The sequence below is a fragment of the Cucurbita maxima genome, unplaced genomic scaffold (genome assembly GCF_002738345.1).
Source record: "Cucurbita maxima cultivar Rimu unplaced genomic scaffold, Cmax_1.0 Cma_Scf00003, whole genome shotgun sequence".
Lineage (NCBI taxonomy): Eukaryota > Viridiplantae > Streptophyta > Magnoliopsida > Cucurbitales > Cucurbitaceae > Cucurbita > Cucurbita maxima.
Genome location: NW_019272019.1, coordinates 6,169,362 through 6,183,911, shown reverse-complemented (window position 1 = coordinate 6,183,911; position 14,550 = coordinate 6,169,362). Strand labels below are relative to the sequence as shown.

Below are 14,550 nucleotides of genomic sequence, written 5' to 3'. Positions count from 1 at the left end.
TAATTTTATTAAAAGAAAAAGAAAGACAAAATGACTTCCACAAATAAAGGAAATAAAAAATAAATAAATTAGAGAGAGACAGATGGATGATGGTGTGTGGGAAGAAGTGGGTCCCAGGGACGCGTACCGGCCCCCTCTTTTTCTCATCCTAATTTTAACTCACTAAACCTCTTCCCCTTTCCTTTTCATAATCTTTTTCTTTATTTCTTATTTCTTATTTTTATTTTCTGTTTAGTTTAATTATATTTATTTTCTTCTTCACAATCTCCGGTGATCATTATTTGTCATTTCCGCTTGCTTTTGACTTCTTCTTCCTCTTCCCCCTCCTCCTCCTCCTCCTCCTCTGCTGCTTTCTCACGGTATGCTTCTCTGCTTCTTCTCCCACTCTCCCTCTTTTGTTTTTTGTTTTGATTCTATGGACTTTGTTGCTTTAATCTGCTTCCTTTGCTTGGATACTTGTGAGTTCGTTCGCGCTTCTGCCTAGGTGCTTTTGCTTCTGTTGATTTGTATTATTTGATATCTTCGATGCGCTGCTTCTTTCGTATCTGCCACTGTGCAAGAGGAGTGTGATTTCGCGTTCAATGCTTTCTGCTATTTCTTTCCTTAATCGGTGTCATTCAATTGGAGTATGATGTTGAATTTTTCCTTTCGTTGTACTGTCATTCAATTGGTCTGTGAGTTGTTTTGAGCTTCTTATTTTGATTTCCTTTCTGGAATCCGGCTGCTGTAGGCGGAATGGAATGCGGAAGCGCTTCATTACTACTCTGTTTTCTCGTTTTTGGAAGCAGAAGAGGTTTTTCCGATATTTGGACTAGACGTCGACGTTAATTATTTTCCAGGTTTGGTGATCGGCTGTATGTTTAAATGCTAAGAATTTGTAGGATCGAAACATGAGAGCCCTATAAACTTTTTACAAATGATCTAGTGGCGCATCCTTTTTGGGTACTGGAAGTATTTACTACGTCTTCGGGGAAACGCATTGGTGTAACAGAAATAATTAGATGGTTTAGAGTCATCGATTCAGTCAATTAGGACGTATTCCCGAGCAAACCTGTTATCGCATGGTTCGAATTAAAGTCGCTGCCATGAAGCTCAAAATGGATAAATTTTTTAATAATTTTAACCTTAAATCTTGGGTGCATGCCAAATCGTGTACCTGTTGCATAGCTGTGGATAAATGTATTAGGGAATGTTCCATATTTATAATTGGGACTGACAACTATTGCTCAGATGGGTCTTTTTGCTAGAATTGGAAATATTGGTGTCATTGTTTCCAGTAGAATGATATATATGTCTCGTCAAGAAAAAGTACAGTGATATTTATGGAGAATATTAATGTTATTAAACCACAAGAATTTGTGAGCAAAAATATGACATTTGGTAATAAATGTTGATGGAACTGCTCTATGAATCGATTTCTTGTGGTCATATAAGGCCTTGCTTTAACTTTATACTGAATGTTCATTAATATGTGCTACCCATTTCTTTTATGATGTAGCCCAATCATTGGCAATAACTATGTGTGACTAATGTTCCTTAGTATGTGTGATGTCCCACATTGGCCGGGGAGGAGAACAAAACACCCTTTACAAGGGTGTGGAAACCTTCCCCTAGCAGACACGTTTTAAAGCCTTGAGGGGAAGCTAGAGGGAAAGCCCAAAGAGGACAATATCTGCTAGCGGTGGATTTGGGTCGTTTCAGTATGTGTCGAAGTCTAGTTGATGAGTAGTGCTTTCTTTTTACCTGAACTGTACCTGAACTGTAAGCTAATGCCAAATTCAATTTTAAAAGTAATCAGAAAATGGTTCAAAATGAAATGATAAAACAATGGCATAGCACTAGACAAAAAACTGCTGAGAATTGTTATCACTTTCATCGTTTGAACTATTTTATTTGGATATATCATGTTGATTGTTAATGGTTTGTGAATCTGCTACTTCTTGTTCATTGATTTATCTTTGGCGAGTACATTTTGCTTATGACGTAGTTTCCTTAAGTTGCTGTCTAGTTAATTTTAAATACAGGATTGAGAACTTACGATTGAGTGCTTTGTTCTTTATATGATTTCAGTTCAACTACAGTTATCATCTGGCACTATTTGTTAACCCTGTTCAATGGATGATGTGAAGTTAACTGATCATACATCTTCTTCACAATCCTCGTTAATTTCCCAAGATGGTAGTCATTCTCTTGATGAAAATCCAAACTTCCTAGTTAACAATGGAATTCTGGATAAGAGCCAAGTTCTCTCAAATTCTGTTGCTAATGGAAAATTGGAAGGTAAAATTGAATGCTCTCCGAGCCCAGTTGATGGAACTGTGCGATCTGAAAGTCCACGTCAAATATCAGAAAATTCAATATTGCCTGCCGTAGAAGATGCTTCTAGTGATGCAAATATGAAGCAAGATAAACTTATTGCATCCAATAATTCAGGTCTGAGTTCAACAGTTCCAGATGATAGATTTGAGGAACACAATCCAAATACCTTTGTGGAAGACCCCGCAACTCAGTCTGTAGAAGATATGCCAGAGAAACGTCGTCAGGAACAATCTACAGTCCATAATGACTCTGCTAATGATGTCATTGTGCCATCTGTTTTCTCTTCAGTTGAGGATACGACTGTCAAACTTCCTCAGGGAAAATCACCAGTCCATTGTGATTCTGCTGCTACTAATGAGGTCATGATACCATCTGTTTTCTCTTCAGTTGAGGATATGCCTGAGAAACTTCCTCAGGAACAATCTCCAGTCCATAGTGAATCTGCTACTGTCAATGATGTCTTTATGCCATCTGTTTTCTCTTCTGAGGCAGTGGTTATAATGAATGAAGGTGTTGTACAATTAGACGGGCTTGCAGAGGGCGAGAGAGTTCCCGGTGGAAAAACTGAATCTGTTGATTCTCCAAAAGATGTGAAGCAAAGTGATATTAAGAAGCGCCTTATTGATACTGCTGCACCATTTGAATCAGTTAAAGAAGCTGTTTCGAAGTATGGTGGGATTGTTGATTGGAAAGCTCATCATATCCAAACAGTTGAGGTATATATACTACACTACTATTTGATCCTTACTACACTTCTATTGTGGCACCCTTTACACACATTGGGGTTGGGTAGCCATTCTTAATATTGTTGACTGAACGGATATAGTAACTGTGTCTTTTGTTGCTAGAGCATCATTAGAAAGGGTATTATTTGCTTGTCATGGTTTTGTCCCCGTAGGAGCAAAAGACGCAGAGTGTTTCTCATTGGTTATTGGCTTGATGCTTATAGTATCTGAAGCTGCTGAGTGCTGGTAATAGTAGCTTACTTCAAAAATGCGATATCTGTGGAAATGTTACTTTAGGAGTTTAGTTGTGACTAGACACGATGCTGGTAATTTGGGGACTGAGTTTTAAGTGTGAAGTGAAATGTTTGTTTGCTATCTTTCATGATGCTCGTGACAGTGTGCGCCCCACCATTTCATAATTATATTTTTCCAATTCTTCTTGAGTCATTGAAAAATATTTTAAATAGATCGACATTTTGTTCTGTTAAACGCATTCAACTTGATTGTATATGATTGGGTTTTAATCCCCGTTCATCTTCATTCAACTCCCAAGGTCCACATCTGTTCATCTTCATGTCTCGGACTAGATTCAAATGATTTTTCAAAATTGCTGATAGATAAATCTTTAAATGTTGCAGAGACGCAAACTTGTGGAGCAAGAACTGGAGAAATTACATGAGGAGGTTCCTGAATACAGGAGACTGTCGGAGGCTGCTGAAGACGAAAAAAAGAAAGTTCTAAAGGAGCTGGATACCACTAAGCGACTGATAGAAGATCTGAAGCTTAATCTTGAGAGGGCACAAACAGAAGAGCGTCAGGCCAGGCAAGACTCTGAACTTGCGAAACTCAGGGTTGAAGAAATGGAGCAAGGCATTGCTGAAGAGTCTAGTGTAGCAGCCAAGGTGCAGCTTGAGGTTGCTAAAGCCAGGCACATAGCTGCAGTTACAGAGCTTAAATCTGTCAAAGAGGAGTTGGAAGCACTTTGCAGAGAGTTTGCTTCTTTGGTCCCAGAAAAGAACGCAGCAATAGCTAAAGCAGAAGATGCTGTTGCTACATCCAAGGATGTTGAGAAGGCAGTGGAAGATCTAACTATTGAGCTTATGACCTGCAAGGAGGCATTAGAGTCTGCGCATGCAGCTCATTTGGAGGCAGAGGAGCAAAGAGTTGGTGCAGCTATGGCCAAAGAGCAAGATTCTCTTAACTGGGAGAAAGAGTTGAGGCGGGCCGAAGAGGAGCTTGAGAGTCTTAATCAGAAAATTAGTTCGGAAAAGGATCTGAAATCAAAACTGGACACTGCCTCAGATTTGCTAATAAATTTAAAAGTTGCATTAGCAGATTATATGAAATCAAAACTTGAAGAGGAGCCGGAGGATCCTGGAAAGAAAACACATATGGATATACAAGCAGCTCTTGCTTCATCGAGACAGCAACTTGAGGAAGTGAAACTCGACATCGAGAAAGCAACTTCTGAAATAAACTGTCTGAAGGTGGCCGCAACATCATTGAAAACAGAGCTTGAAAGTGAGAAATCTGCTCTAGCCACCTTGAGGCAAAGAGAAGGAATGGCATCTATCGCAGTTGCATCACTTGAAGCTGAAGTGGAAAGAACTAGGTCAGAAATAGCTGAAGTTCAAATGAAAGAAAAAGAGGCCAGGGAAATGATAGTGGAGCTTCCTAAAAACTTACAGCAAGCTGCACAAGAAGCCGATCAGGCCAAATCAGTGGCTGAGGTGGCTCGTGAGGAGCTGCGCAAAACAAAAGAGGAAGCAGAGCAAGCAAAGGCTGGAGCTAGTACTATGGAGAGTAGATTGCTTGCTGCCCAGAAAGAGATTGAGGCTGCAAAGGCTTCAGAAAAATTGGCGTTGGCAGCAATCAAGGCATTACTAGAGAGCGAATCAGCTAGAGAAACCAACAATGCGGACTCTTCCGCAGGAGTTACACTCTCAGTAGAGGAGTATTATGAGCTTAGCAGGTGTGCTCAGGACGCAGAGGAACAAGCCCACCTCAGAGTGGCAGCTGCACTGTCTGAAATTGAGGTAGCCAAGGAATCAGAGTCGAAAAACTTGGAAAAGCTGGAAGAAGTAACGCAGGAGATGGCTACCAGAAAGGAAGCACTGAAAATTGCAATGGAAAGGGCTGAGAAAGCCAAGGAAGGAAAGTTGGTTGTAGAACAGGAGTTACGAAAATGGAGAGCCGAGCACGAACAACAAAGGAAGGCTGGTGACTCTAGCATTGGATTGATGAACCCGATTCGCAGTCCAAGGGCGAGTTTTGAGGGGAAGAATGAACCATCGAATTCGATGTCTGACGCCCTTGCTGATCCCTCTATTTCAACAAGCCCCAAGGAAAATATGCAAGTAAGCAGTTATACAGCATTGGATTCGTTATCAGAAGCCAAGGCCCCAAAGAAAAAGAAGAAGTCATTTTTTCCTCGAATTCTCATGTTTCTGGCCAGAAAAAAGACGCAATCAAACAAGTCATAAGTCGTTTCGGGTACAGCCATCTTATTTACACTGTTGATATTTTCACCTCTCCTTTCGAGTTGGTTTTTCTCATGGGGAGATTATAAGCGCTGAGTTGGAAGAATTGCGAAATTGTACATTATGGTGGTTAATTCTTTTTTTGTATGATAAAAAAGGGGTATTCGTGCGACCAAAAACCCTGCCATCTGCTGCCGATGGGATTCAAAGATGAATAAGTTTCTACAGTTTGATTCTTGGATGATAGGCTGTTCGTAACATTGTCGTGTAAAAAAAAAGTCCGAAGGTTTGTGCTATCAGAGTGTGGATTAGATGCAAAATCTTTAAAAGTTGGACCAAATAAATACAAGTGCTATCAGAGTGGGTGAAAAAAAATTCAAAGCCTGTACAAGGAATAAAAATTGAGGTCGATATTAGAATAATTGCTCTCTCAATCGCAATTGATAAAGAAAATCTACCACGGGGCATCAAAGAGCTTAAAATAGAATACAATTACAAATACATTTAGAGAATTCATTAATAGATGTTTAAAACTACCCAAGGTATCTATAATATATAAGGTTTTAAACCTTACATGCCACTTGGAAAGAGGCAGCTACTATCTGCATCAGAAGAACAGAAGCCAGTAGCGGAGGATATATGCTGGCTGGTACTGAATCTCAGCCTCTTAACCTGCTGGATATACTGAAGGAACTAACTTTCATGGGCGTTGCGATCACCAATGGAGCCTCGGGCGAATCGGACACTGCAAATTTGTCGTGCATGAAACGACTATCAACGATGGAGTCATCTTTAAGAACGATCTTGTAGCAGTAACAGCTCTTTAGGCCCTCTTGATGGCGGTAGCAGTCGTGTGTCCCGTTTTTCACTTGTTGGAAGTTCCATATCACACTGAATTTGCCCACTGTCGCAACCAAATGGCGCTCCTGCTTCCCATCCTCAGTGACCTATAATAATAGTAATAATGATAATCTAAAATTTGTACGGAACATTATTTGGAGAGGAACGTTTGAGATAATAAACCTATATGCAAATGAGCCTAACGTAGCCTGGTTGTAGATCCTGATATGGAAGGAAACTTATATGCAAATGCTCATAGTAATCTATATATGCCTTTAAATTCCAAATGCCTATATGTTTTGCACTATGAGCAGTCATAACTTTTCAGCTTCAGTGATACTCAATTCCACTAGTATTAAGACAAATTGCTAATGTATCTCTGGCTATTTAAATTATGAAATGTTAGCAATGATTCAAATGGCTTTATCATCTTTTCTTCAATTGATCTATGGAAGATTTATGATCTCAAAAAATATCGTTTGTTAAGTATGACAACATTGCATGAACAAAGAAGAAACAGATGGAGAACCTATAGATCAAGAAGAACAAACAGGGGGACAAAGTAAAAGACCCAAAAAATGAAAGGAACAAAAACACGAACAGAGAAAAAAGGTGACACGTTATTGTTTTTGAAGCTGATAATTAAATTTTTTTTTGAATAAGCCTTTTCCAAAATGCAGCATGACGTTCAAACAAAACTAAATTCCAATGTGAAGCTGATGAACTAGTAATTGCTCGTGCCTTCATGCAGCAGCTAGAGAATGAAACGTTCATCTTACTACCCTTCGGCCTGTTGATTTGAATTTTCAATGGCATATTTAAATGTAAAAAAATTCCCAAAAGATTAAAGAAAAAAAGCCTATCACAGTGATAAAATCATTAAAACAGGTATCTTCTAGTAAGAGGACATGCGACGCATATAGGTCAAGAAAATTAAGAGTTGGAACAATTGAGAACACGAGAAACAAACATACCCATGAGAATTGAGCATTTCGAAACTTCTTGTCCGCTCCAGCTAAATGCGAATCCAGAGGAGTCAGTTTCAACAACCTTGGAGCTGAAATCCTATTCCCCATTCGACCAGCAAATCCAGTCTTCGTTTTCCCATCCTTATCGGTAAAGAGAGTGCAAATAAGAATAAGATAGGAATCAGTTGTTCCCAAAATCCACCGCCCGTCATAGGTAACATCTACATGTGTAATGGGTGAACCAAGGCCTGGAAAAGCTGTTTTTGCTTGTCTCATTGAATTGATAGAATACAACCTGATCTTTCCATCAAGCGACCCAACAACGATTGAGCCATCGCCAGTGGTTGCAAAGCACTGGAAGTTGGTGCCTCTAGAAAACTGATGCCCTTGAGCCCAATTTAAGACAGGAGTACTAGCATTAGCAAGATTTTGAACCATTCCTTTCCTGTCTCGCATGTCCCATCTGCAAAGCCTGTTGTCATCCAAACCCAAAAATGTGGAGCCCGACGGATCCAACTGAGCACCTTTAGAATCATTAGTAATATCCCTCATTGAAATATCAACCCCATCCTTCCCGAACTTCCACTCAGTAACAACTTTCCCTGTTTCAATGTCAAGCTGATGAAGTCCAGACGTATGAGGCTTCCCCTCGTTCATTGGACTCATCAAAAGCATATTGGTCTCGGCCTTCATTAGAAGAGCCTTCTTCGGCGTTGAGTAGACCAAACTAGAACCACCTTCCCGAGGACCCCGATTTCCATGATCAATATTCACATAAATACCCTTTCCCTGAATTCCATGAGAGAAGTTCTTGACGACTTGAATTCCTGAATCACCGACCAAGAAACTGTTGTCTAATGCCCCTAAAGCTAAACTCTTAATCCCACCATCAGCAGCTTCCTCAAACTCCTCCATTAAATCGTTTGCCCTGGCAGGCGTAGCCGAATTCGGACTTTTTGAGAAACTCTCCTCCGCATCTTCCCACATTGAATCATCCGCCGCTTGAGGGTTCGCCCAACCAATAAAGTCCTTCCCATAAACCTTCATTTTATTCACCTCCGTAGCCTCAAGACCATACGTATTCTCAAATAAACACCCCTGAAATTTTTCCACAAAAATCTTATAATCTTCGTTGCTGAAAAATTTCAATGCCCAGACACCCTGCGCGACGAAGTCCACGCGGCGCTGGTCTCCGAATGTTTTCAATTGCATTTCAGACGATACTCTCACTCTAATTTTCGATCCAACCTTCAAAAACCACCAAGAGTCATCTTGCCCTTCCTCCTCTTCCTCTTCCTCTTCATCATCATCTTCCTCCTCTTCCTCATCGTTGCCACAATCACCAATTCTGCAGGACTTGAGAAAAGAGTAAGAAGCGAGTTTTTCGGAGACAACCCACTTCGCCTTAGGAGTATTGCCATTAATATGGAGATAAAGCTTCACTGCATTCTTCGGGCTTGGCTTCTGAGACGATCCGTACTTGAGCTTAAGAGCCCTGAGTTTCGCGTCGACCTCGTCCACTGACGATGGCGTTTTCGGTCGTCGTTCTGAAGATCTTTGGTGCTCCTCTTCAACATCCTCGTATTCTTCCTCTTCATTCGTTACCTCGTTCCCATCTTCACGATCGGAATCTGACAGTTCCAGACCCTCGCGACTGTGAGATGCTCCCATTATCAATACCTTCGAGTTTGAATCAAAGAAATGCAGATCGAATCAAATCGAGGATGATGCGGAATCCAGAGGGCAGATGGAGACGTAGAAACGAGGAGGCGCCAATTTGGAAATTTGAAAATCTGGAACGTTTCGGCCAGTAGTGATCCTTTCTAGGGCTCCTCTTTCAAAAAGACGACAAAACCGGTTACTTGTTACCGCCAATAACCGGTTGCCTTGGGCTTATCTGAAAGCTCCGTGAAATTGTGAAATCCAATTTACGGTAAAAAAAGAACAAGAATTTGGGAAGAAGGAAATAAATAAATAAATAAATAAATAAATAGAAAAATAAAAGATTGAGGGCATCTTGTAATTTCGTTCATTAAAAAAGAACTATAGCCGGAATTTTAAAATCACTACCGAATCTACGTGCTTGCTTGCTGCCGGTGTAAACTCGTGGAATCAATGTGGGCTTCTATTTATTGGGCTTTACTTTGGGCTCAGATGTCGGCCCATATTATAAACTGCGTTAGTAGTGTGCTGCGGTGTTTTATTGGGTGAGTGGATTGGACGAATTGGGAATTAATTAAAATATTAACTTCATTAATATTTTAAGTTTAAAACAATTCAGAAATTTAATAAACACTCTTAAAAGTGGATAGATCAAATGAAAGATCTTCTCCGAAACTTTTCTGAAAACGGAAATGGAGCTCTAGAGAGGAATTATTTCATCAATGGCGGATATTCAAGGATTCATTTCTTTTTCTCCCAGACAGCATACTGCATTCCAGAAGTGGCAAGCTCGTAATCCGACGGAATCAGATTTCCAAGATTGGTGTTCGGTCCGATCTTCATTATAATTTTCCCATCAATACCAGCAACGTATAGATCGCCGTCAGAAGCCATAATATTCACCGTGCTCCTTTCCCCAATCCCATTCCTTGTCCTGATTGCGCTCAATTTGATTAGCTCCTCCTTCAATCCCCATTCAACGAAATGGTCGTAGAACTGCAACAAACAAACAAACAAATGTTCAAGCCTACACTACGTGAATTACAGGTATTAAGTTTCGAAACTCAAAAACCTGAACCGTATTGTTGGATGAATTACAATGGAGGGCGTTCCAGGATGCGTGAGAATGTACGCATATCCCTGAATCACTTTATCGGAAGGGAACGGCCAGAGTTTTTGCGTCGAACCAGTGTCGTGGTTGTCGATGAAAGTTACGGCACTTTCCGGCTTGATTCCGATGAATCCCGGCGGCTTCCCGTTAGGATCCTTCAACCTCCATAGCTCCCCCTGAACGGCAGCTTGAAGAATACCTTTGGTTGTGAAATCAAACGCTGTGACAGTATCGCCCGAATCCCTAACCCAGTTTGCAAGAGCTTCGCGATGTCCGTCTTGGTTTGGATCGGGCTTCCCGTCCGGTCCAGGTGAAAGTGAATCCCATTTCTCACCGACTGCGAAATCTGGCGAGGTTTGATCCATGTAGAGTTTTGTAATTTTTGGTGCATAGCCCTTTACAAAGTCGAATCTCCATCCATCGAACCCTATTTCTGTTTTCAACCATCTCATCCATTCTGATAATTCATTCTGAACCTGTGGGTTGAGATGGTCAATATCAGGTGCTGCTGAATAGGGTTCCCCACTGTCTGGATTGCCCTTTCCATCGGAATATTCAGTGTCATCGCTGCAAATGAAGGAAGGACCCCAATCAAGGCGGCTATCTGGAGTTCCCCCCTCAAAAATGCACCAAATTCCTCTCTCGTCCTGTTTATCTGCTGTTCTGTGGTTGATCACTATGTCGGCTACGGCTTTGATTCCATTATTGTGGAGGGCGGCGATGAGGGACTTGAGTTCATCCTGGGTTCCGTATTTGGATGCATTCAGATCATAAAGCCTTCCGGGTAAGTATCCTGTAAGAGGGTTTTGGGTTTGAGCAACACAAATTTAGATTTCAAGTGAAAGGCAACAGAGGAAGAAGGCTTGCCTTGTGGAGAAGCTGATTGGGAGGGTGGAGGAAGCCAGACATGAGTAACTTTAGCATGTACCAGGTCAGGAATGATGTTGTTGAGTGAGTTGTACCATCCTCCTTTGCTACTCGATTCCCAGTTGAAGCCCTGTTTCATTACACCATCAATTTCAAGATTTAAAAAAGCGAGTCTTACATGATTATTGCTAATATTGGTTGATGAATATGCGTACCTGAAACAGTAAGGTAGAAGAAAAAGAGGGGGATGGGAAGATGAAAACAGAGAGGTAGCAGAGGAAGCACAGAGAAGCTAGGAAACCCATTGTGTTGGGGGAAATGGGCTGTGGGAATTCTGCATTTATAAGCTTCGTTTGCGCGTTTGGCGATGTCACAAGTCGTTACAACACTGCTCAAGAAGAACCGTCGCTTGTGCGTTTCTTGTATGCTTAGTATTGTAAGTTAATTAGTTCAACGGTTACTATTTTCATTTATTTTTTTATTATAACTCTCACAGTTTATATTCTAATTTATTTTGTTTTGGTTCGTTGATATTCTCATTTATTTTATTAACTCTTATTTAGTTTATAACATTCATATATTTGGATTTATTTGGTTATGAAAATTATTATTGCAATACCTATAATAAAGACTTGTCTAGCATTGTTTTGAGACATGAAGTCGGTGTCCTTTTGTATTTGCCTAAAGGTAATGGGGAGGATCTTTGTCAGTTTGCATTTACCTAAGGTTAACTGTGAGGAACTTTGTTGATCATTGTTATCTAGTATTTGCCTAAATTATGAGGAATTTTATGTAGCACGAGAGTGTGTGATATACTTTAGTTATAATGATTGACTATCACTCGTAGATATAGAAGAAAAGTAAATGTCTCTTTGTTTAATTTCTGTTTGTGGTAACTACAATTGGATATTAGAGCATATTTTGTTGTGGCATTTCACTACAACAATTGAGCATATATCATTTTTGGTTGTGACATTTTGCTACCACAATTGAGTATAAGACAATTTTTTGTTGGGGCGCCACGGCACAACACTTGTGAGGCACACACTTGATTAGTATAGTGAGAACGGGTGACGAAAGGAGAGAGACCAAGTATAGTGAGAACGGATCAACAAAAGGAAAGAGTAAAGAGGATTGATGAATGAGTGCTCGACAGCCAAAAGACTAGTCGAGAAGTAAGAGAATTTCCAACCTAAGAACGAATCAGTTTGGCACTTTAGCTTTGAGAAATAAGAGGATGCTTTTTTGGGCAAGTTCTCTTGTCGTAACCCACACCCACACGGTAGAAAAGCCTAGACGGGGCTTCGTTGACGTAATTCACTGAGATTGCAAGTTGTCTTAGTTTTCGAATGCAATTTCGAGGAGGAAAGAGGAAATTGCCGATGCGTGTTCCAGTAGCAGCCACCAAGAAAACTGGTGGAGATGATGATCTCAATTGATTACACGCTCCAAACACCAAATCACTCAAAAATAAAATTGTCTTCCATGTTGCCAATGTGTTCGTAGAAGACTTGTATTTCATTCAAATAATTAAGATATCCTTTGATGGGCAGCAAACTAAGCAAGCCGCAAATTACCCACAAGGTATGCATAAATCAATCAAATTTATGATACTTTTCCTACTCCCCTGTTTGCTCTCTATGAGGAGTCTTGACATTCTAACATAATTCTCGTTAAATCTCCTCAATCAAATGATACATCTGATGAAAAATTCAACAGATCTAAGCTCTTTGGTTATATGAATTTTCAAGGACGGCAACCCCTGGCCCATATATCAAACGGCAGCGGTCATTAAATGAACCAACCAATTTTGAGACGACCTCCTTAAAGAACACTGAAGCCACCTGAAAAGGAATGTTATATGAGATATTATAATTCTAGGCGGTATGGGAATATTTGGTGACAAAACAGCTGGGCAATATAGAACATAACATATTAAACACATCCTGAATTATTTATTGAGTTGAACATACGCAAGAGTGGAAATTTCAGCCTCAAACATTTTGGTAGAGGTATAATGTGTTAATCAGAACATAATTGAACTATACTTATGTTGACAGTTACAAAAGAAAATAGTATTCAAAACCACACGATCAGTAAGTAATTAAGGATTTTTTTTTTTTTTAAAAGCAGCCACGGAATTCTACTGAGATGAGACCTCCAATAAAATTGTTCAAATATTATGCTTCCAAGCGAATAACAGGTCAAGATAAATTCGCATGCTTTAGGCATAGCTGGCCTTTCACTTGAAGTTAAGATGTCAAAAATTAAGGAATATAATTTCGGCCTCTATTCATCAAAGTTATAGAAGGCGCCAGCCTTGAGAAACCTCATACTACCACAGGTAAACCACAAAGAAAAGAAGGTTCCATTATTAATATTATTACTTCCTTTTAAGGTGAGAAGTCAGAGACTCATTGATAGACTTCTACATGAATAGGAGTCTGCATTCCTAATCGATGCCCATGATATAATTGAAATTTGGAAGGAAGGGTGCTTGGAGAGAGAAAGCTCTACCTACCTGTCGATAAAGTGGCGACTGGAACTTAAAATCTACTAAAAAGTAAAGGTTGCAAGTCCCTGGAACTGGTCCTGGATTGAACTGCCAAGTATTTATCAAGTGGTCAAAAAGCGCGCTTTGAGATACTGTAGTCTGCAAGTGAAAAGAGCAAACAAGACAATCAGTGCAATGCGTATGAAATTTCAATAGTTTGGGCAATCAAGGGCAAACATGTCAATTAAATTATCGTTAAAAATACAATATCAACATTTCTAATCTAATATGCACATAAATACAAGAATAGACAATGATGAAAATTAAGGATTGAAGATTGATTCATTAATTATAAACAAAGTCTATATTTTAACATCATTCAATAAGTAAAAAAAACGATCAGGATAACAAAATTAACGAGGGAAATGGAAACTCTTATGGTGAAAGGAGTGTGCTTGCTGTGATGTGAGCAAAGGCAAGAAAATTGTCTTGTATAGACAAACCATGCAATTTTTTAATCTTTCACTAAAGACTCTCGACTGCTGTGTCTGCACAAATTGAACATGTGCTTGGCTTGCACTCTAGGACATGTAGAGAAAGACTTGGAAAAGAGAGATGAGACTGAGAGTTAAAAAGAAAAGGAAAAAAAAAAATTAATGAAAGAAAAAGAGGGAGTGGGAGTGGGAGTGGAGGGAGAGAGAGTAACAAAACCAAGAGGGAGATGAAGAGTCTAATGGGTGGAGTGTGTTTGCTCATATGGTGTGAGTGAAGTCTTGTTTATAGCCAGCCTCTAAAATTCTATATTTCTTTTTTCCACCTTCAACAAAGACTGTCAACCAATTTCCGAAGTCCAATTTACAATACCAAGCATTGCTTCTCAGGGTTATAGGCCACACCCGCACACTACCTACTTAAACACTTCAAAGACAACATTGCACACTGCTGCCTGCAACTAGAAGAGAGCCTATGAGAAAATTGGCAAAATGCTATTGATTAGCAATATATCAGTGCCAGTGGCATAAGCAAAAAAAAAAAAAAAAAAAAAAAAAAAAAAAAAAAAAAAAAAAAAAAAAAAAAAAAAAAA

General features: G+C 39.7%; 4 protein-coding genes across 7 annotated transcripts in view; 1 reads left to right on the top strand and 3 right to left on the bottom strand.

The window, feature by feature from the left end:
• Window positions 1–259: 259 nt before the first annotated feature.
• On the top strand, window positions 260–5,765 carry LOC111476484 (protein WEAK CHLOROPLAST MOVEMENT UNDER BLUE LIGHT 1). Of its 3 annotated transcripts, none has more exons than XM_023120157.1 (4): window positions 266–359; window positions 731–839; window positions 2,071–3,035; window positions 3,683–5,765. In XM_023120157.1, the coding sequence occupies exons 3-4, from the start codon at window positions 2,115–2,117 to the stop codon at window positions 5,525–5,527; spliced, it is 2,766 nt and encodes a 921-aa protein (XP_022975925.1). In that variant the 5' UTR covers window positions 266–359; window positions 731–839; window positions 2,071–2,114; the 3' UTR covers window positions 5,528–5,765. The 3 variants fall into 3 exon arrangements, with proteins under 3 accessions (XP_022975926.1, XP_022975925.1, XP_022975924.1); XM_023120156.1 differs by lacking the exon at window positions 266–359 and adding an exon at window positions 390–626; XM_023120158.1 differs by lacking the exon at window positions 731–839 and having other exon boundaries at window positions 260–359.
• Window positions 5,766–5,910: 145 nt separating this feature from the next.
• LOC111476486 (protein CYPRO4-like) lies at window positions 5,911–9,252 on the bottom strand. Its single transcript, XM_023120159.1, has 2 exons — window positions 7,339–9,252; window positions 5,911–6,471 (listed from the first exon to the last, which is right to left on the bottom strand). The coding sequence occupies exons 1-2, from the start codon at window positions 9,001–9,003 to the stop codon at window positions 6,184–6,186; spliced, it is 1,953 nt and encodes a 650-aa protein (XP_022975927.1). The 5' UTR covers window positions 9,004–9,252; the 3' UTR covers window positions 5,911–6,183.
• Window positions 9,253–9,564: 312 nt separating this feature from the next.
• On the bottom strand, window positions 9,565–11,379 carry LOC111476734 (alpha-amylase). The gene is made up of 4 exons (XM_023120528.1): window positions 11,188–11,379; window positions 10,973–11,102; window positions 10,093–10,898; window positions 9,565–9,990 (listed from the first exon to the last, which is right to left on the bottom strand). The coding sequence occupies exons 1-4, from the start codon at window positions 11,275–11,277 to the stop codon at window positions 9,736–9,738; spliced, it is 1,281 nt and encodes a 426-aa protein (XP_022976296.1). The 5' UTR covers window positions 11,278–11,379; the 3' UTR covers window positions 9,565–9,735.
• Window positions 11,380–12,469: 1,090 nt separating this feature from the next.
• Window positions 12,470–14,550, bottom strand: part of LOC111476797 (coenzyme Q-binding protein COQ10 homolog, mitochondrial-like) — a 4,230-nt gene continuing 2,149 nt past the window's right edge. For both annotated transcript variants that reach the window (XM_023120607.1, XM_023120608.1), the window contains exons 4-5: window positions 13,494–13,625; window positions 12,470–12,816 (exon numbers count right to left, since the gene is read on the bottom strand). In XM_023120607.1, the coding sequence (XP_022976375.1) occupies window positions 12,694–12,816; window positions 13,494–13,625 (255 nt within the window). In that variant the 3' untranslated portion in view covers window positions 12,470–12,693. The remainder of the gene's footprint in view (window positions 12,817–13,493; window positions 13,626–14,550) is intronic.